Source organism: Lipophrys pholis (genome assembly GCF_963383615.2).
Source record: "Lipophrys pholis genome assembly, chromosome: 13".
Classification (NCBI taxonomy): Eukaryota; Metazoa; Chordata; class Actinopteri; order Blenniiformes; family Blenniidae; genus Lipophrys; species Lipophrys pholis.
The window spans coordinates 10,823,109-10,848,537 of record NC_137632.1 but is presented as its reverse complement, the minus strand read 5'-3'; the positions used below and the strand labels follow the sequence as shown (position 1 = coordinate 10,848,537).

The 25,429-nt window shown below is 41.6% G+C and overlaps 1 protein-coding gene across 2 annotated transcripts in view; it reads right to left on the bottom strand.

Moving 5' to 3' along the window:
* Positions 1–23,247, bottom strand: part of gpm6bb (glycoprotein M6Bb) — a 31,339-nt gene extending 8,092 nt beyond the window's left edge. The window contains exon 1 of one of the 2 annotated variants that reach the window (XM_080479101.1): positions 23,006–23,247. In XM_080479101.1, coding sequence (XP_080335227.1) covers positions 23,006–23,009 — 4 coding nt within the window. In that variant the 5' untranslated portion in view covers positions 23,010–23,247. The remainder of the gene's footprint in view (positions 1–23,005) is intronic. The other variant, XM_080479102.1, reaches the window with a different exon arrangement.
* Positions 23,248–25,429: the final 2,182 nt, after the last annotated feature.

Sequence of the window (25,429 nt, the reverse complement as noted above, 5' to 3'; positions counted from 1 at the left end):
TGATGCCACACTTAAGCTCAGTAACAGTAGTTAAAGCTGATGTAATCAATATTTTTGAAATCAACGACAGATTAAGAGGCCCCTCAGCTTCACAGGAGATTTTATCCTCTTTAGCCTGATTCTTCTGGAATTCTTGCTCTCAGAGTCGCTGCTTTGTTCAACTCTCACGATCATCATTGAAAGCCTTCTAAAAATCAGTATCCAACTACTTGAAGCAAAAGTAACTCTTTTTGCTTGCCATCGATTAGGAACAAAACCAAAAGATAAACACAGCAAACAACTGTGCAGCTGACAAGCAACATTCCAATCGCAATTGTGTCGAGGAAAAACAGAGAAACTGTGAGTAATGGACACTTATGCAGACTACAAAGGACAGATACAGCTTCACATCAATGTTCACTTATTTCTGTGTATCTGATGTTAATCTAAGAAAGGCCTAAACCCTCATCTGTCTGGTCTGCGATAAATTACTAATGGAGATTTGTTTGATTTTCCAAAATAGCTTGAAACATTCACACGGGTCCACAGTTTTCTCTCACGAGTCACAAATATGCTTCCTGCATTTTGAACATGTTCAAAGACTTCGTACAAGTTTTTAGAGAAAATAGCTGCTTGGTCATTGTGGGTGTCTCAAACCAGCCTCAACTTGAGGAATGAGTCCTCGGCAAGTCAGTCTTCTCTTCATCTACGTTGGAGTCCCCATCCAGCAGTTTCTGCACTTCGTCCAGGATTTTACTTGACCCCTGATAACAAAGTGATTGCTGGACTGTGGAGATATCCCGTAGTTATCTGGTCACAGATTCTCAATTGTCTCGCATAGCATTTGCGCAACTGTTGCACGACGAATGTGCTTCTGTTGTCGGACAGTCGCAAATGCAAAAAAAAAAAAATATTGAAATTTTATCGGGCAAATGACAAGCAAAGGGTTAATTGTTCATTTTTCCTGGAGGTTGCGACATTCGTGCTGCATCCGTGCAACTTGTGATAAGTACCAAGTTAGTGTGATTCCACATGAAAAATATTGACGATATTTCCTCAAGTACTATCAATAGTGATTGCATGTTGCTCAGCAGCCGAATTACTGTAGGTTTTTAAGATATCCTGATTTTAAGTGGATTTCAACCAAAGTATGCAAGAGTAACAGAAAGTGAATACAACCAAAGTTTCAGTATAAACCTGATAGCTTTTGACTAACAGCAGAGATTATATTAGTTCAACATAAGTTTGTATATTTCTTGCAGAAACGAAGGCAAAATCCAGTTACTCTTGTGAGATCACAAAGTTCATCTGTGTTTGTGCTCTTTGCCACAACAAAGGAAATTAAAACAGCTACGTAGCTGCTGGGCCAATATTGTTGGAGTGGGATGCTTCATCCTGACTGTTTGTGTAGTACCGGGAGATAAAGACCATTTCTGCCTCACAGTGTATGAATAGGCGTTACCATGGCAGCATGTTAACCACAACTCACTGACTGTGCCCACAGCAGAGTCGCTAACTTCTACCGCAGCCCACATTTCTCTGAAGAACATGTCGGGGAGGGAGGATGGGTTGCTGGGAGTCAGATCATACAGCTCCACAGGATATTGAGCCCAGCTGCAAAGTAAATACAGTCCACTGAAAAATAAGAGCCGTTCATGCTTGAGATGGGACAGTCAGGGTAGCTTCGATCCATTGAGCGATTTTAGCACAAACTTTGGCGCAGTTCACACACTTTCTTGGCAAAAAAGTTCATTCCCCAGAAAGGGCAAAAACGTTTCCACAGCCAACACAGTCACACAGTTCTTCTGAAATCATTTGATCCACTTTGGGAAAAAAAATGCAACTGCGTCATCTGTGTCGTTTGAAGCTCTGCCTTGAAATGTGTCAATAAAATTAGGCATTTAAAAGCTGAACAGAAATGAATATGGGGCCACACAGTGGTGAAGTGTTTAGCACTCGCGCTTCACAATGAGCTTATACAACGTTTGATGTTCTCGCTGTCTGTGTGGAGGATTTCTTTGGTTTCCTCTCACCGACCAGAGACCTATGTAATACGTGCAAAATGCCTGCAGCTGAAAAATAATGTGTGTGATTGTGCGTCTGTGTATTTTTCTTAGTGTAAAGAACTGACAGCATGTTTGTACAATGTTTTTTGCCAAGTCTCACATTGGATTGCCTTCATCCTTCAATGGATGGATGGATGGATGGATGGATGGATGGATGGGATAGAATAGAATAGAATAGAATAGAATAGAATGGAATAGGGCTCCCGGCTGGCTCAGTTGGTAGAGCATGAGACACAATCTCAAGGTAGTGGGTTCGTGTCCCACGCCGGGTGCCACCTTCCTATGGGCTCACCACCAGCAGGAAAGGTTCTTAATCGGTGCAATGTGATCTGGGTGACAGTGCTCAGACTGCGACCCAGAAACGGATAACTGGGAGAAAATGAATGGATGGATGGATAGAGAATAGAATAGATTTATTATCAATGTATGTTTGACACACAGCACAATTAAAGTGCAACTTGTTGTGCTACAATAGAAACATGTACCCACACACGATTTGGTCCATCCATCCATCCAGGTAGTTAGAACATACTTAAGTATAGAGTTGAATATGTGAATTTAAAGGGCATCATTTCTTTGCTGGTTCGTTGCACTTAAAGAGAGAAATTGTACATTTAATTTGACAGTTTGGTCAATAAACCATCTGCTTGATGAGTCTTTCCAGAAGTGAAGTGCTTCTGAAGTATCTAATCTAAGAGACTGAAATCCAGACCGAGAACACTGATCTCTCTCTCTCTCTCTCTCTCTCTCTCTCTCTCTCTCTCTCTCTCTCTCTCTCTCTCTCTCCTCTCTCTCTCTCTCTCTCTCTCTCTCTCTCTCTCTCTCTCTCTCTCTCTCTCTCTCTCTCTCTCTCTCTCTCTCTCTCTCTCTCTCTCTCTCTCTCTCTCTCTCTCTCTCTCTCTCTCTCTCTCTCTCTCTCTCTCTCTCCTCTCTCTCTCTCTCTCTCTCTCTCTCTCTCTCTCTCTTCTCTCTCTCTCTCTCTCTCTCTCTCTCTCTCTAAGTAGAAACCCTGAGTGATTTAGTGGTTGTTATGCTTAATAAACACAATAAATCCATGCTGCTATTTTCACAGCTGGAACAGTCATGTTGTCAGGTTACTATTACGCTGTTCGGATTTAACCCCAGCACTGGCAGCAGAACAGACCCACTAACATGGTTCAGCTATTAGCAACATGAGGAATACGACTCTGTTCACAAAGGACCTCTGTCAAATGTTCAGCTCTTCTATTAAACACCAGGAAGAAGGTAACGGTATCTACGCCCAGCACCACTCTCTGAGAAGTCCTGGATAGTGTATTATTGATATTGGAGTCAGGTCCAAAATAATAAAAACCAGTTCAGCAGATTGATTCAAAGCAAATTTGAGATTTTTAAGTGGCTCTAAATCCTTATCATCAGCCTGCTTCAAAAGTGCCATTTGCCACACTAGATTTGTTTGAAGGAACAAATCTGCAAAATTGACTGCAAAATTGATTTAAATCATTAGGAGCACAGACAATATTTACATTTTCATAACCCTTTCACTGGCTGTATTCTTCGCCATTTGGATTTAAAGCAATGATGTTGCTCCTGGTCTCAATGGGTTCAGTGAATCATTTGAAGCAAAAATTCCTACCATGTCTGGAGACCATCGTCAAGCATCACAAATACCTAAAATAAGGCTTTCTCTAGAAGCAGCTAACTTTGAGGTAACAAATGAACTTGTTTTGTATTGTTCATTTAGTCATTAAAAAATTAAAAATAAAAACTTTGTGGGTCAATAGGGAAACTACTGGGATGTTTCTTAACAGGACACATTGTTTTCTGCCCCAACAACAACAAGACTTCACTTTGACAGATACAAATTTTTTTTAGAAAATCTGATTTTCTAAAAGTTTTAAGAATAAAGGGCTTTTCCCCACAGATTATATTATTATTTGCTCCAAGGGAGTGGTTATTGTTGGACTCTGCACTTTGGGTTTTTACAACCAGTTTTCTGAGAGTACTGTGTGGTACTTCATAATATACAGGATATTGCGGCACATGCTTTAGGTCAAGCCATCCTCCTCCACAAAGGATAACAGTGGGAGCTGGTGACTCTGTAAACAACAAGCTTGTAGTAGGTGAATCCTTCTGGCTTTCAACTCAGTAGAGCAGCATAAATGAAAATCACATTGGATCCTTTTCCTGTGATGACTTTCACATGCTCCCTGCCGGTCCCAGACTAATAGTCTTGGTTAGCCCTCCAACCACTTCAAGACACTCCATCCGCCATGTTTTTCAGGACTTGCTTGAATAAAAAAGGAACAACAGAGTGAGAAGAGAAAAAACCAGACAAGTTAGTGACTGTTTGTAACGACAATGTATGACCTTGGCCAGTGGCTAGATTTGTCGCATCAGGATCACGAGAAGTGGTTGAAAAAAGGCTCCCATGTGAGAAAAAGTGTGTGACATTGTGTTATGTTAGAGAGAGGGAGAGAGAGAGAGAGAGAGAGAGAGAGAGAGCGAGAGAGAGAAACGCGCGAGAGAGAGAGAGTCTAAGCAGCCCTTATACAAAGGGCTAGTGTGTGAAGCCCGAGACTGTCCATCACACTGGACTCTCAGGGGCCATTCAGAACAGCAGTGAACCACGGCCCCGCTCTTCCGGCCCACAGGCTGGAAGCCCAGGACAAGCCCACCACTGAGCTCCATCCTGTGTGCCCCTCCAGCACTGCACACAGCTTGGTCACAATGGGCCAGAACAGCCTCTTCACACTCCAGGAGGATCCTGTTTGTCAAAGCGTCTGAAATCCGTCAGCGTGTGAATGAGATGGTTCATTAAGACCAACGTGAGGAGCAGACAAGCTGGCAAACAAGCCAGAGACGCCATGAAAATGAGAGTGAAATAGAAAGCAGCCAAAATCGGCAACCACACCTAAGTTGACCAAGTGTCACTTTGGTTTGACTATTTTTAGCTTTATTTCAGCGCCTTTCTCAGTAACTGACAGAGAGTACGGGCAGGAAATTAAGGAAGACATGAAGTAGGCATCAATGCAAGGAGTGGAGAGGGGAGAGTGCAATCTGATAAAGTTGTCGTCTTTGAATAACACCTCCATCTTTAGACAGACAGAAGTACATGGTCAATAATTTACATTTGCACTACTTTGCATACTCCATAACATCTACCAAAAATCTAAATTGCACCACTGTCATATTGAACAGTAGTTATTCTACTGTAGAGATAGAAATAGTCATAACAAGATCCTAGTCTGCTCACATCTAGTCATAGACAACTATGCAAATGTGCATTATTTATAATATTAACAAATAACTGTTGTTTAATTATTGCTTAAACAGTTGGTTGGAGGCAATCTGCATTGACTTGGTTTGTTAATGTCATATGTGCAATCATAAAAGTGTTGAATCTAATCTAATTACTAATTTGCTGCAGCTTTACTCTTCGTGTGTATGTCCTCTACTGCTGATGTAACAGTTTTAGAAGGGGGACAAATATATGCATGTAATATATTTGCCAAATATTTATAATGTAGTATGCGAAAAAACTACTGAAAACCAGAACAGAACATTTTGTAATGTTCTGCTGCCATACCTGCCAAAGTCAGCAAGTTAACCCGTTAGCCCAAATCTGTTTCGTCTTGCATTACATGTTTCCAGATTCAGTTCCAATATACCAGTTGGTGTACTGAGCCTGAGGTAAGAGGCAGCCAGGAAAACTACCCAGTGTGTCGTCTACCCTATTTGATAGAGTACTTTTTAATTTGTTTTAACTGCATTTGTTATATTTGTAATATCAGTATTTTATTTATCTATTTTATGTAAATGTGTAAGCTGTGCACTTTTACATTTTACTTATTCTTTTCATACAGCACTTTGGTCCACTGTGGTGTTTTAATATATGATAATATAATATATGCTCGATACATATCGATAAAATTTCCCCAATAGTTGACAGTTTTCACACCGTTTCAAGTTTTTCTTGATGAACAGACTTTTGGAAGAACTTCAGACTCAAGCCTCAATGTGCTCATGAGGGCATCTTTCCCTCAATCTGGGCTCTTCCACTGCAACTACCAACAACAAAGTTACCAAAACTCAGAAAGCCAGTGGATGGACATAAAACAAAAAATATCGTGTGATTTTTTTCCGCTATAATTTACAATAAGAATAAGAAAGTTTTAGTTGCTATATGGGAGGTAATGTCATGATGAACGTTCTCTAAGTATATATGTAAAACCATGAATAATTTACAATATCAATACAGCTCACATCTTCTGTGCAGTGTACAGGAAACATCAGGGGCTCAGAGGGAAACGGGCCGTCTCTATACAGGCTCCTCCTGCTGTGCACCACCGGTTTGTTGACCTCAAGAGTCATAGCTGACCTCTGCAGCTGGTCATCTTCATCACCACTGTCCATCTCTCAACACCATCCCTGGTATAAACACTGCCTGTCACTAACATGGCTGAAATCTTCAAACAGCTGCTGTGCTCAGTGAGAAGTGAAGAAGAATGTCTAGATTATCTTTAAAAGGACGTATAGAGAAAGATTAACATGTGATTAGATAAGCAGCTGATCTTCTGAAAAGGGCCTGTAAAGCCACCGACATAAACAATCACGTGCAACGCAAACCATACAAATCCCACTTAATGATATGAGCATGAAAACGTCTGTATGTGCCATACAAACAAACTCCAACAAACACTCCGACGCACACGATTTGTGGTAAAGACATTGCAACTCTTCCATTTCCTTGCTGAGTCCTCAACAACAAGCGGACTTCCATCTCCATTTAAAACACACCGTCCAGTTCCTCTCTCAGGTCTGCACTCATTGCTAACAGATGTGTCTGTTTACAGCTCACGCTCAGTATTGTTGTTTTCTGCGCCATCAGGGCAAGCTGCCAGAACAGCATTTATGAGAAAGAGCCTAATTTTCCACACTCTCCTCTAAGAGGAGTCATACTTAAGAATGCCATAATGGCTTTAATGGCAGTTCTCGAGGGATGGAGGAGATCTGAGCCGGCAAATCCGTCAAAAGTGGTCTCACTGTTTACTTATCTAACAAACAGCGTATAACTGTGTCAGCTAATAGCTGCTGACTGCAGCTCACCCGCAGCTGCGTATGAAGTTAGATGAGCTGAGGGAGTCATGGATGTGTTCAATGACAATAAATGGCTATTATTTCTGTAATGCTCACAATGCTTTATATATATCTGGGGACTAGAGAATTAAAGAGACATTTTTGACTTGTGTGGTATTAGCCACACGATGGAAATAACATGTCAAATGTAGTTAAAGGCCAGTATCATAAACAGTGGAAGCTTTACGGGTTCAATTCTGAATTGAAGCTGTGATCATTGTTATTTTCAACGTTTTCCAACTTTCATTTGTTTAATTTCTACAATAGTCTCCTCGTAAAAAGAAAAGAGAAGTCAAATAAAAGTAGGCCATGGCAATGATCAACAATAAAAAGCCCTGGGAGAGGTTGGTTGGTCGGTTGGTGGTGTAATAGGAGCGGCAGTTGAGAAATTGGCTTTTACAATAAACAAACAAAATGTCTATTTTAATATGTGCAGTATTTTCTAGATACTTTACTTTGTCCTTCTGAGCTATTGTGAAGAAGCTCCGAATCAATTTAAACCACAACTTTTTCTTTACACATTAAGTTAGCTCCAGGATTTCTGTCTTTCATAAGTGTAATGATACTATAATTATTCCCTATGGAACTGGACCACTGCAATTCTCCAATATCAGGATGTACCAACAACTCTCTGAAAGTCCTCCGGTTGGCCTAAAATGAAACAGAGAACGTGCAGAAGAGATTATGATTCTCCATTTTTTTTTTTTTGTTTCATGATTTGTTTTAATTTAAGTTTTATTTTTTGTAGAAAAACTTAAGCCAACTGAGCCATTCAAATGGATCAATTCTCTCCTGATTCTTGGGATTGGTGATTCTGGGGTTCAATAGGAAGCATAGATGCTTTATTAATGAGAATTATAGCTTCTCAGAATGTAAGGATCTGCCAACTACTTGTTGGTTTGATCAGAATCTGATATTATTGAGCAACTTGGGATAAGAGGGAGTCACTTTGCATAGAAATATATCTGAACTTGTCTGTACAATCTTGCTTGTGCAATCAATCCATGAGCGGGTTAATCCCCCTTTCTCTCTGTGTATGCCCTCCTAATGGCCGTCTGTTTGTGACACTGACTCATTTATCTTTGTCCTTGTCATCCCCTTCGTCCACTTCATTAATTTTCAGTCCCCTGTGAAAGAAAAACTGAAATGCACCCTGGGGTTTGATAGATAGTTAGTTGCATCTGCGATCGTTCTTAGAGGTGACACTGACATGATGATGGCCAGCGGCGACACGGCGTCCCTCCTGTCTACCGAAAGCATCACACAGGCTTGAGCTGCTAAGATCGTAAAACAAGCATAAACTCTTAAACAACAGACAGAACCTAGCTGGAGCAGTGACAAATATGTTGCAGAGGTAGCGATGTTTGATTTGTATACAAACACTGTGCGTATGATGCTCTTCTGATATTAAAAATTCCAAACTGACCAGAATCTGCCCAACTATTGCACTGAATGAAACCAAGCAGGCTGGAGAAGGTTAAAGCCCCAGTAAACACAGCACAGAAAAGAACTGAACTGGCTCTTTGTAAGTGCTCATTGGTACCTCTTTTGTCCTGCCTCTGGTCTTGGTTTTCTTCTGATTGAGTTTCCATGGCTGGCTTTCTTCTGTCCAGCAAAAATGCTTTCTTTCAGCAAATTCTCTCTTCCTTTCTCCCCGTTGATCTCCTCTCTCTTGCTCACTCTCCTTCCCGCACGTCTCGACACTCCACTCGTCTCTTGCTCTCGCCTCAGCGACCATTCATTTAATCCCAACCTGCCTCACAAAGTCACCGCTCGGCTGTAAATCACAGCCCCTTTCCAAGGCAGAGGTATTTTGTCAGTCAGGATTTTTGCCCTGACCAGAAAGTTAATTTATTTGGTCTGCAGGGACTATTTTGGGATTGAGTTTTCAGGTGGTCAAGTCGAACTCTCCTTTCAATGACATACAAAATCTTTGACCTGCTCAGCCACCCCCGTCTCAGAAACTCGAGTAGTGCCATGAATAGCAATCCTGGGGAAAGCTGTCTGTGGTGAGAACAGGAACGTTGGATTGTGGGTGAAAACCGCTCTGTGCTCCGTGCACTGCAGCAAAACGCCTGCAGGCACACAATCACCTTTGTCTACTTCCCATCTGACCACTGGCCAAATGGGGGGGGGGTGGGGGGTGTTGTGGGGTGGTGGTGGCGGTGGTGGTGTTGTGAGGGTGAACCCTTCATCTCTTGATTTGCACCATATGCCCTCTTACTCCTGCAGCATACATTAACAACCTCTGACCGCGGTCTCCTCTCCATCTGGTGGTTTGTATGTCCCAAGGAGGGCACGTGAAAGAACGTCAGATCTACATTTCCTTGAACAGGAAGTAAAGTGTCCTCTGGCCTTTTGCAGAAAATACAGGAAACAGCATGTAAAACAAAAATAGGATAAACAGAGAGTGTAGAGAATAAACCAAATCAGTGATAGCTTTGAGCCAAAAGATGCTGATACAACAAAAAACTATTTGTGCAACATAAAGCCACAGGGAAAGATGGATGAGCAGAGATGAGCAGAGAAACAGACAGTAAAAGGGAGATGGGGAAGAAGATTTTGGCCATGTTTGTTTGGCAACAGCGGGCTGGGGAGCCCCAGGGGCATGCTAATGAGAGAAAAGGCCTTTCAGCAGAGGAGATGGGAGGGGGGGGGGGGGGGGGTTGCTGAAGTAGAGTTGGAGTGAGGTCTTCTCACGGATACCAGACCTCGGAGAGAAGGGGGGATCAGCAGGGAGGGGAGCCTCAGGGGTCAGGGAAGTGAACTTAGCGGGGATCCCACAACAACAAATGCCGCACTAATCTTCAAGCCAGTTTACACTCAGCCCTGTAACATCCAGGAGAAACCAACAACTTCTCTGAACTTTGTATTTGTGTGCTGATTCATTTATCTGCTCTTATGATTCTCATGTGAAATGCACTCGGAGCGCAAGAAAAGCATCACATGAAGGAGATTATGCACAGGACTGAAACATTTCACCTTAAAATCACCCAAGGCATCTCATGTTAATTAAGGCACTGAAGTCAAACCCAATACAGTGATTCATCGGCAAACCTTGAAAAAAAACAACTGAATTGTCAACAAAATGTTTTTTGCACTCGTGTGAAGACAAATTCAAAACATGTGATCAGGTTCGATCAAAATGTGTTTTTGTTTCATTTTAAAAACTACAGATGTACTCTCTGATGGTTGTTTAATCAAGATGGAGCTGGTATGAAAATATTATTATTGCTTTCCTCATCCTGTTCTCGATGCAAATAAACACAGAAGTCTCAAATATATTACCCCCAAGCACATGTCCATTAAATACTTCAATTGGAAACTTTCTGGGAAAAGCGATTAATTATATGGATGAAAAACTGCCGCAACAATTTTCAGAAACTCAACACAAATGGTGTTTATTGGTAAATAGTTTGCAGAATTGTGGTCAAAACGAAAAATGCTTGTTGGCTCATATGGTGTTCTTCCATTAGCGACGCTAAAACCAGCTCAAACTAGCTCATTTACACAAACAGAACATCAAAACATATTATGAGGCCAATATATACCAATATAAAACGGTGTATATAATTTAAAATATAAATATATTTCAAAAGAATTATCAAGGCATGTATTGGATAAACTATGTGCATTTAAAGTTCAGATGATACGGGGAGATAACTATTTTTCATAATAATTTGGTCTGCTTTTATACTTATGATCATTCAGTAAGTCTCGGTTCTCATTTGTCCGGGAGGGAGGAATGTAGACATTAAAAACTATGATGCTGATAAACTTCTGGAAACTGTAGGGAGGGACCAGGAGGTATAATGACGATGGGGGAGAGAGAATTACATAAACTTTGTTCCTACAGTTAGGAATGAAATCATCTCTTAACTATGCTGTTTAAGTAAATGTTAATCAATGGAGCATTAATAGCAGTTTAAGTGCAACTAATTACGTAGTGAATGAAGCACACCAAATGAATATAGAACAGGAGACGTGATTGGACTGAGATTTACTGAAGTCCTGACAGGCCGAGTGGGTGTGGGAATAAACATGTGAATGTCGGACACAACGCCCGAGTGCTGCATGCTCGGATTCAATGTTGAGACAGCGCCACTCCCCTACTCCACGACACAAACTGAATGATGATGAAGCTCACACAAATGAGGGAGGTTTCATTGTGGGTCAACCTTTCAAGCTGTGAAACTGGGGGCCCTCAATGCCCCTCAGTGCTCAGTCACCCGTGAAGACCTGGACCCTGCCTGGCTCAGACTGAAGAGGCAGTTCTCAGAGAACAGATCTGTGCCCATGCAGGCCCAAGCACCACTTACACCCACAGCGAACAGCCTCAGAAAGCAGCCTCACACCAGAACGTAGAGAGGCGAGGCAAGGCAAGCAAAATGGGCCACATGAGCTAGTTGTTAAGGTCTGCATCTGTTCATGGGGCGGAAAGTGGCCAAAACCAGAAATCAAACCCGATTGGTTAAACATCCCAGAAAACTTTGTGGCACACAAGAGGAAAACTCCAATATTCTGTTTTGGAGCTTGAGTTTCTTGTAAACATTGCTTGGACAATTGGCAGAGAGCGTCATGGCGGTTTCCTTCTAATGCATTCCAGTGACATTACTGACCTAGTTTCAAAATGCCAACTACCACCCATATACGTCAGTCTGATCATTCATGTTTGGGATGAATCCAGGTTATTGATTGGTTTACAGGAGCACCACACAACAAACCCATTATTCAGATCTATTTCTTTGCTGACCTATTTTTCTCTGTAGGGCTTTTAAAGAGCAAATGCTTTACAAATTGTTTTGGAACTTTGCATAACCGAATTAGCATATTATCTGTTGGAAAATGCAACTATCAACATTACATGAAGTAATATGCCCCTAACCCACCACAGAGGTATGACTGCTGCTGCTATATAATGAATAAACAACCCAATTCCATCTAAATTCAACTCAAAGCTGCATTATAATGAAAAGCCATGCATCTTTCTATGGAAAAAATGAACATTATTGGAAGAAATGTGTAGAGTGAGAGGGGAAACCACAGTGTACTGACTTATAATGAGCCTTCCTTTTGGCCCTGTCAAAGAGCTCTAAACTAAGAAAAATGTCTTTACTTTCTCTGACGTCTTTGTGTACAGAGCAGAGTAAAACAAATACACCCAGAAGAGGTTAAAAGGCATTTAATTACTTTATAGTGTCAGGCGAGAGTGTTTTATTTTCATTGCAGTCTGTAAAGATAGCAGCTCCAAAGATAACACAGAGCTGCAGCAAACAATGGCTTCTTTCCCAATTCAACCTCTGACCATTTGACCAATCCCAGAGTCTTTGAGTCAAAAAAAAGGTGGATTAGGTTGAATTGTCTGACCACCACTTTTGGATGTGTGGAAATTAAATATACCCTGGCCTAAAATTATCCTTCTAAATACTGAGTGGGAGCTTAAAAGGACGTGTAGCAATGTTTAAAAATGATCCCAGTCCCAGATGTTACTAAACGTGAGCTTTGATTCTCTGTGACAGACGTTAACCTATAAAAACGGTAACAGCAGAAATTGATTCCTCCATTTATTCGTGGTGCAAACTGTCATCACATTGACCAACACATTCCTCATCTAACGAAGAAATTCCTCCTACCACAGGAGATGAAGAGGCAACACAAATACACATCATGTTTGCAGCATGGTAACAAAAACCCCTCTTCTCCTATTAGATTTCAGCCTCCTTTAACAGAGGCAGACCATATTTTGTGGTGTTTCTGCATCTGATCAGGTTCCAGGTTTATTTTACTCTGGTCTTAGTACCAGTATTAAACCAAACAATATCTAAAGTATCTGATTCAGCACTTCTCTGATTGTATGTTTGTGTTACTATCGTGTTCATTCTGGAAACGGAGCAACAGTCACTCGGAGATGCCCGACAGCCATGTTTTTCCTCTGAAAATGACTGCACGGGCCTGACTATCTGGCACTTCCACAGCCACTGTGGTTTTGGCCCGATAGTGTTGGAGGCACAGAGAGAGGCACAGATGCTTTGTATTATCCAGGATTTCAAACTTACACAACCTTGGACACTGACCCTTTGACTTGGCCGGACAGAAAACCAACGTCATATTTCGAGCTGAAGGCACGACCTCAAGAATTGTACAGTTTCAGTAAAATGAGTGCAAGGAAACAGGAACAAAAAGATAGAAATTCAGAGAAAGAGGGGGGTATGTGTTTACAGCAGTTGAACTTCATGACGCCACGTGCTGGCCACAAACTTATAGTCCAAATAAAAGTAAAGGTCTTTTCATAATGGCTTGTTATTCTTTCAGTGTGTTATGAATATTTTAATGACACGTCTGGTCAAGAACAGACTTTGCCATATCTGTGGTCTGCCACAGTTTGATTACAAAGCCAATCAACCCAGCAAGACGAACTGTAAGGAAACACTTCTCTATTATCCACTTACACTAATGCTACATATCCTCTTGTCTGTTCAATCAATACTCTCACAATACAGCCTGACGCTGTACAAAGTAATGACTATATCCAACCTTTGCTGAAATATTTCTTTCCAAAAAATTACAGGTTCTAATTGTACATTTCTTCAGTTGATGGGACGGCAGCACTATTAAAGCATTTGTAGTGTTATGGCTAAACTACATCCCTCTTCAGAGGGCTTGAGAAAAAATAGAAAAGAAGCAGTTACATGAAACACTGACAAGCAGAGTGGAAAACACATTAGTAAAAAACAAAATGGTGTTCATCGTGACACCGACTTTTGCAGATTAGCACTGTGGAAGTTCAAATCATCAACACAAGGGACATTTAGAATGAAAAGTGAGGAAAGTGGCTGATGATGGGCCTGTCTGTGTTAGCCTTGTCGGGAAATAGCAATCTGTACAAGTGGGAACCTGCATTTCACTCAATGTCCGTCACATACATAATGATTTCAAACTGGAGCCACCCACCAGACACTTTTACACCCTGCTTCTCCTGACGCCTTTTTAAATGTACGATGGTCCATTAAACTGGACTCAGATTATAAATAAGTCCCACAGGACCTTACTTAGAGGTGTTAATCCCTTAAATACAATACCTATCACTCTAAGCGTTTTTATATTTAGCCTCTCATGAGCACAGTTGAGATGCCTTTACGGTTACTTGAGTGGCTTGACAACAATTTTAGCAGTGTAAAAATTTAGTGGGTTGATACAATGAACTTGTCAACACGATTCATATCAACTGATAGAGCAGGCACCTGCAGCTTCCTGAGAATAATATACAACCTGACACTCATGCATCTTTAATGAGCGTCACATAGACCCGTGAACAAAGTGATGGCAGTGATCACATCATCTAAAACAGCATGTGGGACGACACAGAAGTAGTGTGAAAATAACAGCTTTTCCATTTTTATGCATCGCACACCATATGTCCATCTCGTGTGGATCTCAGACAGCTCAAACTTTCTCACACTCCAGCTGCTCACATGTCAAACAACACTGCAGCCGAAGACTTTCATTTCCCTACTTGTTGCGCAGTGCAAGCATGTGAACACACACACAATGGAGACATAATGAAGCACTGAGACACGAAGACAGCACACGAGATTCTCCAGCTAATCTCGGGGCTGCTTCCCATGAAAAGTCCCCACCCTCCCCTGTGTCTCCCCCAGCTGTTGGCATATCTCTCCCTGCGTCACTCCCGCCAATCCCATTGTCCTCTGCCTCATGCTGCCAACCTCTCACCCTTGACCTGAGACTTTACCTCCTTTCAAACCCGCCATTGCTGTGTGTTCCCCCAATCCCTCATTAGGAGGGGCCTCCTCCTTTCAGCCAGTCAGACCCTCTCCGTCAGGATTCAACGTCAGCACTATGACAACGGAGCGATCGCTTTAATTCCATTGTTGCACGAACACTCCTCCCGTGTCTCAAAGCCGAGCATCCCGGGGCTGGATCCTGGAAGGATGTGAGAGTTGATCATAGCCTGAACCTGACACTTCCACCCACGTGGACATGCTCTTTCCCCTCTGACTCACAATGGGGCTAAGTGCTACAAAACAAGTGGGAAACAAAGTACACCGCGGGAAAAAGATGGAAGCTCATCGCTCGTGATTGGCATCTAGCCTGGTTGACCTCTATGAGTTGGGTCAGTCCATTACTTTACTGCTTTTAGCACTGATATGTAGCTCTCCAACTAAACACACTGTAATATCCTGTCCATCACACTAGACATGTCCACAGTGCCAAGTGGGACCCATTTATGGCCCCTTCTGATGTGAAGCAGTCCCTCCATCATTATGAGTGTCTAAACATTGACGCGGCCATGGATGGATTCTGCGCACGCTCCACGCTTCAAATGTTGCAAAAATATGCCTGCTTTACTAATCCATCACGAATCACTCTGTTCTTCCTTTTCTTACTATTCTGTGCTTACAAGGCAAGAGCACTTTGGCCACTGGAATGAATTTGAAAATCATGTGCACGATTTTAGGGGTTTGGCAAAACTGAATTTCTTACAGTTTTTCATCAGATATGGAAGCTTCTGTGCACCAGCTGGAATCCAGACAAGGCTTCTCGGACACCATGTATCACATTGAAATGACTTTGAATACAATGGAAAAAGTGTCGGCATCAGATATATTCACATCCTCCGACATGATCCAATTTGGAGAATGATGTGTTGGGAAATAAATGGTAGAATGTGAAGAAGGAAAAAAAAGCTTCAACTAAATAAACCTGCTCAGCATTATTTATTTTATTTAATTAAATACTGACTTTTTATTATTGGGAAATTTTAAGGCAATGCTTTTGTGATATGTTGTAGAACCTCAATCAAAATATCAGTACTTAACCTTGAATTCTGAATTTTTTTGGGTCAAACTTTAAATGTTTTACTTGTGACAACAAACATAAAGTCAGTCCAGGGGACGTGAGGGTAACGTTCCATATCATGTAGCAACTTCTGATTAAAAAGACAAACTTTGCACAGATCACATCCTTCACACATTTTTTCTCATACAGATTCCGGAGTATTAAGTCTCAGGAAGCTTGCTCGGTGCATTCTGAATGCTTTCCTCCTTCATCACATTACTTCTCTATTTTCAGCTGCAGCCACTGAATTGTTGCAGCATTGTTTTCCCATACGGTGGAGGCCAGAAGCCAAAATGACTTACAAGACCTCTCAGTGGTGCGGCTCTAACATTCATACTGCTAACTGAGCTCTCCTCGGGTCTGCGTGTGGTTGTGAGGTCAAGCTGTTTTTCAGACAGAAACATCTGGGATTTCCTCTCCCCTGAAGCTGCAGTGAGCTGGTATTTTTCTCTTTCCCCTCTTGTAGTAAACCTGCAGTGAGTGACACAAACACTTCAAAAGGCCATGAAATGTGCAAATGGAAAACACATTGCTGAACCATTCAGTTGTGAACTCCACAGTGAATATATCGATCCCGATTCCCCCCCCCCCCACAAATCCAGCATTCAGCTCTTTAGTTAAATTGAAATTCATCCTTCTCAAACCCCCAAACAGTCTGTGCCGGTGAAACTAACAGCCTCCCCAAAAATTCTCCCCGAGCTATTGAGTTTCCTGCAGCTGTCGCTTTCTAAAAGCTCGGCAATTGCAGATTTTCATCTGCTTGGCAAAAGTGCCTCTTCCTGCCTATCAAGCTTTTCTCTTGAGGATAATAAGCAGACAATGCAAAAACTCTCACTTGGAAAGGTTTTTTTTTTTTGGGTTTTTTTTTTTGCTCGGTCAGGAAAATGATTCCTGGCAGCAGGGAATGACTCCACTAACTTGCATGTGGCTCCACGTCACGACAACATGAGCAGAGAGAGGAGTCATGTGCCTTCATGCGTCTTAGATGAGCAACACAACAAGCTTTGATTTAAAGGCTTCACAAGATTGCTTTTTTTTTTCGTGACAGTATCGTCACAAAAACTTTAAACATCCTAAATAGGATTTTACACATGATTCTGAATGCAGACGAAAATAGTCAGTGATAAGGGGTTACAAGGGTATTCATTTAAATTCCTGTTTAATTCACTTGAGCAAAGCGTTTGGCTGCTTCCCAGTGGTCCCAGGCAGTCTGGCAGAGCTCTTCATATGGGGAACATTTCTCATTGGTGCGCCGGGGTACCCCAGATGCCTTTGTCTTACGGTTGTTTAGCAGCTGCGTAAAAGCGCTGAGGACAAAGACCTATCTGTGGAGGGTTGAATACACTCAGTGGGCACGAAGCCAACTGCTCAATCCTATAGGCTCCCACAGCTGAAAGGCAGACGAATTCATTCCGCTCTCACTTCTGACAGATGATCTTACAGGAAAATTAGCTGGAGCCCCTTTTTTTATTTTTCCTCATTTCACCTAAGTAGTTTTACGTCTGACCTGCTGTCACATCCAGCTCCTAAATAACTGCATATAATTTTATCTTTTTGTTTTCTAACCTGGAATTAATACTTACACTGGTGTCTTTTTTATATATCAGGAGAAATATGTTCGAAAACCCCTCACCTCTGATAATAAAGCTAAGAAGAAATATAAAATGGGACCATCTGTGAAAACTCCCATGTGACTCCAACAGGAAATACTTGTGTGCATCTTTTTTTTTCCACCTCGTGTGTCTAAACTTTTCAGACTCAAAAAGATTGGAGGAACTTTAAGGGAAGGAAGGGAAAGCCAGTACTATTCAGTTGAGACACCTGTTGATCAGCCGATTGATAGAAATACAGCTTATTTGTTCTTAGGATTGGCTGTGTTGTGAAAGGACCTGGAATCAAGTTGAAACCATAGTTTAGAGAACTTGGCAACCCTGCAGGAATCCTTATGGCTGGGATCCTCCGAACAAACTTGTGTGCTATGTCATCGGCCTGCAGTCTAAAAGCAAATAGTTTGTCGCCGCTCCAAATGGCCGGGTCTTGATTGTGGAGTGAAAAGAAATACATCATGGCTTGACAAGTGTTTGGTTTGATGTCAAAACGCACTTTAAATCCTAATTCAGACCAAAAATAGCTCTGTGTTTACAGGATACCAGAAACTGCACTCAATGTTTCAGTACTGATGGGGGAAAAGTTCCTTTGAGTTTTTTCAGAATGTTTATTTATTTATTTATTTTTATTTTACATGTGCACTATCAGTGGTCAATCACTCAACATATCCTCAAGGGTGTGTTTAGTTATACACTTCAAATGAGATGATCTAATCTCTAATCAGCCAATCAGCCAATCAGCATCCAGCGATGCCTCAACACTTCCCAAGACAACATTGAAGTGTTTTAGAGCACTAAAAATGTAGTACAAAGTGATGCTCCAGAGGTTTTTCCATCTCATAGAAACACTCACCAGAATGCTAAAGGTCTTCTATGGTAAAGTTGCCAGGACAGCAAGCTGGTAAATGTCCCACAATTCAGTGTTCAGTGATCAAAATGAGATAACTGGTATAAGCACTCAATAATAATCATATGAAGGAATATTTTTAGCATTATAATTACAAAAATGTGATTAATCTTGATCTGAATGTGACTATACTGCATGGCTTTCAATGTAAAAGTGGGGTACATATTTAAATGTGGATATGTTTGAAATCTTTAGTGCACACGTTGACAACGGTGCAAAAACGATTGCAATATCTTCAAGAAATAGATGATGGCTCGGCATGAAAGTGACTTCAGAGTAAAATTTTCAAAACTATTTTCACAAATTCAATATGTGACGAATCTGACGTCTCTCCTCTCACTAGTTAACTCTGAGTCACAAAGTGGTGGGACTGCTGGTTTCTGTGTTAGAGGCATAATTTTGCGTACAACAATTACACTGATCATTCAGCTTTCAGCACAGTTTGTATTGTATTTGCTCACCCAGGACCGACATAGAAAACCTGGAATCAGGTCATTGGGGTGAAACAGTATTGACTATTACATCAATGTCCCTCGCTCATGTGATGAGAGAAAACTATCAAAGCATGCAGTGTTGGTTTTTTTTTTGTTTCATCCTTTCTGTTGCTGTGGGGAAACCATGGTGATCCAATGTGATGTGGTGTGGTTTACTGTAGATAGCATAAAATACTGTATTTGCCAAATGCCTGTTGGATCAACATGTAAATATCAATCAGCTCCAGTGTCTGCTTTCCCCAACTGACTATAGCCCATAGGGCTTCTAGAACAGTCATCTGACTGTGAACAAAACAATGATAGATTGCTGTCCCTCTAGTAATAATCATGCCATGCAAGCTGTAAACATGAAAGCGAAAAAGAAACTTTTAGTATGTGTGCATTTTCTAATTTCAGTTTTTTAGTGCTTTAGATTGTATTTTCATAGTTTATCCAACATTGGGCTTTAGCTGCTTGTACGTATCTAAATGCATGACGACATACAAAGAGTGAACATGCATCTCTCCACACAAGAAAGATCTTGCATACAGACATGTACACGCATAACTGCATGCATTATTTCTATTTGAGGGTGAATAGGCTTTTAGTAAAAGTAATACTCAAACAAGAATCCCCACTCATGGACTTCTATTCCTATCATTTCATGTCACAATACTCAATAGCCGTCTTTGTAGCCACAGGATTTATGAGCTCAACAAATTAACATGACCGCTCTGGCAGACCTGCATATGAGACAATTTGCAAAGGCGGAAAAGTGCAATTAAGATTTTAAAAAAGAGTAGAGAGCCAGAGAGAAATAGAGCTGGGACGACCAGGAGATGAATAAAGTCTTGACTGAACTGAAGGGGTTTCTTTTTAGAGCTGCACAGTCGCACAAGGGATTCTATGGGCCTCGTCTGCTGTAGAGTTACTAAAGATGCTCGGTCATATGCAACGCCAAATGGAAAGGAGCCCAGAAATCATGTAACGATGACAGCAACTTCCTCATTATGGAGGATTCACTATAATTAATCTTTGTAGACCCAAGAAGAAAAGCGATTTAGGAATTATTGATGGCGACATCAAAATGTGGGATAGGTCGTAAAGGATTTCAGACTCAGGGAGTCTTCTCTTGGAGCTAACAAGGCTTTGATTTACACAAACAAAAGTTTTGTTTCCAGTACCCACAGTGACTCATTCCTGCAGCCCCATGCTCTTCACTCATGTCTTGTGAGGAGAAGCATTGACCCAACAGTTTACGTCAGAGCAGGAGAACCATGAGTCAACGAAAAAAAGAGGGGGGGGGGGGGTTATCAGCATTTCTGTTCTGGCTCTATCGTTGATGACAAGTTGTTGATTCCAACAGTTCAAAAAACACTTCTCCTGGCACGGCATTAGCGAGACCCGGGTCTTTTCCTCCCCTCAGCCTCAGGATGCAGGGTCACAGCACCTAGAGTTCACGCTGCAGCCTGTGACAGTGATCAGTGCTGACGTGTAATTGGACACTTTCCAGACATCCTTCTCCAGATGCACAATAGTAAAGCGCAGCAGACACATGTCAAAGACACATCCCCGGTGTGTTATCGCTCATCAAAACATGGACCTGAGCTCACTGTATCGCAAATGTTTGCTTTATTCACACACAAGTCAGCACGAGCTGAGCCAGAGAATGACAGCAATGCGTTTGATTAAGAGCTTATTCAGAACTGTGCAGTTTTCTATGCTTACGTTTCTTGACTTACCCATAAACTGTGATGTAACACTGGATTCTGGATCCAACACTGATAGCCTTTTCCACAAGGCCACGGTGAATGAAAAACACTTCAATGAGAAGGTTCCTCAAGGAAAAACAGTTCTTAAATGTAGACAATCAAGGCCTGGATGCACATCCTACATTCTCTGCATTGGAATGGTTGGCTCACCTGCTAGATTAAACACTTAATAAAAACATTTTCTCGAGGAGAACAAAAATGAAAAATGACAGTTTGTTTCCCAACACGAAGATTTTCTCATAATGCTGTATTCACTGCCAAACGTTCATGGAAATATGCTCTTTGCTCATATTTTTGTGTAAATATGTAAAAAAAACTAACAAAGATTTCCGTAATTTCTCTGTTCTTGTGAATACAAGAAAGAAAAACCACCTCTTTACAAACAGCACTTTCTCTTCAGACGTTTGGCTCTGGTGAATTATGGGACCTCAGCTATACAGGCTGGTTAGCTATCAAGCCGGCTGTGCCAACTATGCGGTGGCCTTGGGGGTAGTTGTTTCAGAACACCGAGAACTTAACAAGACATTTGTGGAAAATGACTTGTCTCTGTCTGAATTGAGAATTCACGAGAGTGAAGCCAAGTACCCTCCCACAGCCTTCACACAGGCCGATGCGCTGCGAAATCATGTGGGGCAAGGACAGAGAAGTGAAAAACACTCGGTCCCTCAGCGAGGTGAAGGTCACCGTGAAATCAAACCAGACATAAGTTACACAAACTCTGAGTGACATCTTCCTTCAGAGCTTCACACACAATAAGCCTCAAGATGTTTTGTTCTTTTTGGGCTGATGCACACACAATATGATTTGCTTTTAAAGATACTGCACATGCAAACACAAAAGTCCTCACAGTACAGCACAAAGTAGTTTGTTTGTTTTTTCTGATAAGAGACTTTTACAACAGCAAACAAGTCGATAAATCATTCTCCTCTTGTACACAACAGACTCTTCCATTTTTTTTTTTTTTCTAAAAACAGCCAGAGAGAATATGTGAATATAAAATGGGAGCTTTAGGAAGTGGACAAAGCACAAGGGCTGATTGCCATGCCGAGTTATATCCTCTATGAGACAGAGAATAAGGGTCTGTGGGGAATTAGTTCACAGGGCATCCGCTATGAAACTTGCAATTCAGTGAACTTCTCTCTCTACATTAAGAGCCGCTGAAGTCACACAAAGAAGCGGCTCCAAATTAGGAGCACAAAGATGCTTCTGTGAGAGCTTCAGAGCGAATTAATGAGCATTGATACACATTCTCACACAGTGTTCTTCCCCGGCCTCAGCTGCACCGTGACAAACAACACAAGCTATTAAACGCTGCCCGAACCCAATTTGGTTGCTCAAAATCGAAGAATTACAGTTATTAACATGACTAATGTCGTTTCACTGTCTGATATCTCACCATGTAAGTGATTGTAATAATAATGGCGTGTTAAAAGTGAGTGGATCTGGTGCAGAGTTTATCAGTTTTTAGGGTTTTTTTCCAAGTCATGAGAGAAGTTCCTAAACATCCACAACACCACCAACTCCTTCTTGCCAGGAATCCACCACCCCCAGGTAGGAAGCACAGATGGCCAACACTTGGGACTGATTTAGAGATGGGACAGTCTCAGCTCAGCACTTCAGACTTTGCAATTACATGACACATGCAGCATGCCTCAGCCATGAAGCATCTGGCAAAAGCAATATGTTGCTCCCAGCGCCTCATTCGACGCATGCAAAGCAGTTTCACTTAAAAAAATAAAATAAAATACAATCAATACAATGAAGCCCTGAAACAACAAGAATAATCAATCAGCTCTGATCAGTAAAGCCCATTGCAAGTTTATAAAATGGGGGGGTAGTAAATGTGAAAATGTTTCAAATGAAATGTCTGAAAGTTGTAGGAGAGGCTGAAGGCAGCATGTTGATCCGGGTTTAACACCTCCGCAGAGCCGCGCAGAGTTGACTGCAGGATCCCTGATAGACTTAATCTCACTAATCGCTTTCCTCAACTTGCTTCAGCAGGCTGCTCTAATGCCGATTCTCATGAAACCGGGTCAGGCGCACAGCCTGGATCCGTCGAGGACAGTACAACCAGTAAAATAAAAGTTAATTTCTTTGTATTAAATCAATAGGCGCGCCCCGAAAGTTGGAGCCAAGCAGGACTGTGTTGTTGTTCCACACGCACACAAAAGCAACAATCGTGCGCCTCTTCCGGCTAAAAACTCATAATGTTGCTTGGGAAACTCACCCATTTTTTCCCCCTCAAAAGAGTGTTAAGTTGTCGCTGTCAGCTGGAAGTTGAGCCCCTGCTCCTCTTGATGCTGCGTCCTGGGATGCGCACTGTCCGCCTCGCTGCTGCAGCTCTGCGCGAGGCGCTGCGTGCGTCCGGAGAGCCTGAGTGACGTCACCACAGGGGGATTACTAACCCACCCCACCACCTCCATCTCCCCGGTCCTCATCAACAAGTCGCGCCGGGTGCAGGGGCGTTTCAAGAACGTCCCAGGCAAGAGGAACCTATATGGAAACTTAACGTCGCCCCTGTCAGCAGACATTGATTTGTGCACGTGACTGTCTTTCATCAGTCCAAGTCCCGCGAGCCCCTCTTGGTACAGGTTTGACCACAAATAGGTTTTTATCATCACCTTTTAAACCAAAAAGCTCCTCAGTCAAAGGAAGCGTAAAGAGGAGATGTCTTACTGTGCATTTAAATAACTTTTGCACTGTAAATTATAATAACTTTATTTCTAAAGCACATTCCATACCGACAATGCAGCTCAAAGTGTTTCACAATTTAAAAAAGAGGGATAAAAAAAATACATTGTAGAAATAGGGGAAACGGAATAGAAAAACATACAGAGGAAAATAGTTCACAATACAAGATCATGAGTTTAAAATAAATCAATAAAAATATGTCATTTGAGCAGGTAGCGTTGTGGTCAGGAAAAGTATGGGACAACATGACAGAACTACTGAATGAAGACGATCTCTCTCTAAAATTCTCCCTGCTTGTTCTTTCCAACTTTTTCCCCTCCATTATATTCATTATTTTTTATTTGCTTGTTTCGTTTGTTTGCTTGTTTCCGTGCTTGCCCTCATGGATCGGTGGGCTTCATGTTTCAACATGGTTCACAGAATCCACATCAGGCAGCAAGCAGCGAGAAGGAACCCCATGAGGCAGATTCCCAACTCACGGTCTCAGATGGTTTCAGGTTGCATCATTGAGATCGATGATTTAGATTAAAAGTCTCTTGGAGCCCTCCTTCTACCCACAACACTTTGACAAGTAGGGGGGGGGGTCCTGACAATGATGCAGACAGCCTCTAACACGAGGCTTTCCATCGTATTGTCATTGATGTGGACCAATTGCTCCCTGTTGTTGCTGTTTTCCAGCTCCAGGATATTGCGTACCTTGCCTAAACTGTTTCAAAGCCACTCACTGGGTCATTATCTGCAGGCCTCAATGCGATCTATGGAACAAAGTCCTCCATGAAGAAAGCACAAGATATGCGTCATATTGACGTGCAAGTTGATTAAATAAACTGACTTCAGTCACGATTATCACCTTCAACATAAGTAGAGGCTTTCTGTGCTTGGCTCTTTGACAAAACACGTCAACAACAGGGCCGATAAAGCAACATGAAAGGTCAGAGGCCAACAAGAACCGCACACTCAGCAATAATCGTATAGTCCAACGAATCTGCTCCCTCAAAAGTGTTTTAAAAGTCCCTAAAAGGCTCTGAAACACACAATCTCCTCGGGAAGACAAATTAACTTCTGCACAACAAATATCTATATACGTCTGCCGAATAGGCCGTATTCATCCGGTTTATAATGTCTTCTATCACTTATCTTGTCACTGAGAGTGGGCAGAAAGGACGAGATTAAGAACGGGTACATTAAAAAGGACATCTCGTGTTGAACTGTTTGGTGGGAGTGTGAGAGATAAGAGGCTGACATGGTTTATAGAAGAGACGATCGCTATGCAAGGAAAAGGGTGCTGAGGATGGAGCCGCCAGGCAAGTGGAGAGGCTAATGGAAGGAAACGATCTGCTGTTGAAAGCTCTGAAATGGAAACAAAAAAAAAAAAAGTGTGCCATAGGTGAAATATAAGGACTGTTTTTTTTCCAACCTATAACATTTTCACTTGTTCCTTTGTAAGTTGTTGCAGTTTGTGCAAAACGCCTTTTAATGATGAAGAATATTTACCTACAAGCAAATGAAATGTTTATTTTTCTTCTCAATTAGAGAATGAAAACTTTATATACTTTAATAAAAAAATGCTCTCTGCAATTACATCACAAAAGAAATGAACAGGAAAAATGTTTGGGCAGATTTTTATTGTGGAATCATTGGAAATGTGTCTAAAATAATAAAAGAGATCAGTCCCAATGACACAAACTCCATTCCATTAAACTTTTCACCTCCTCTACTGGAAAAAGTAAGAGTTAATTCATGTGCAAATTTGAAAATAATTGGATCACTATGATGTGATTAAAGTCATCACCATGTTATTGATCTGTGAACGTGGATAAATGGCACGAGAGGCCTTGAATCAAAGCTTTCCAATCGCTATCAATCGAGTCGTCTGGTGTCCAGTATCCAAGGAGGACTGAGTACCCTTTAATCCAATCAAGTCTTTTTCCTGGGACCCAAGTGGGCAAATCTCAATGGT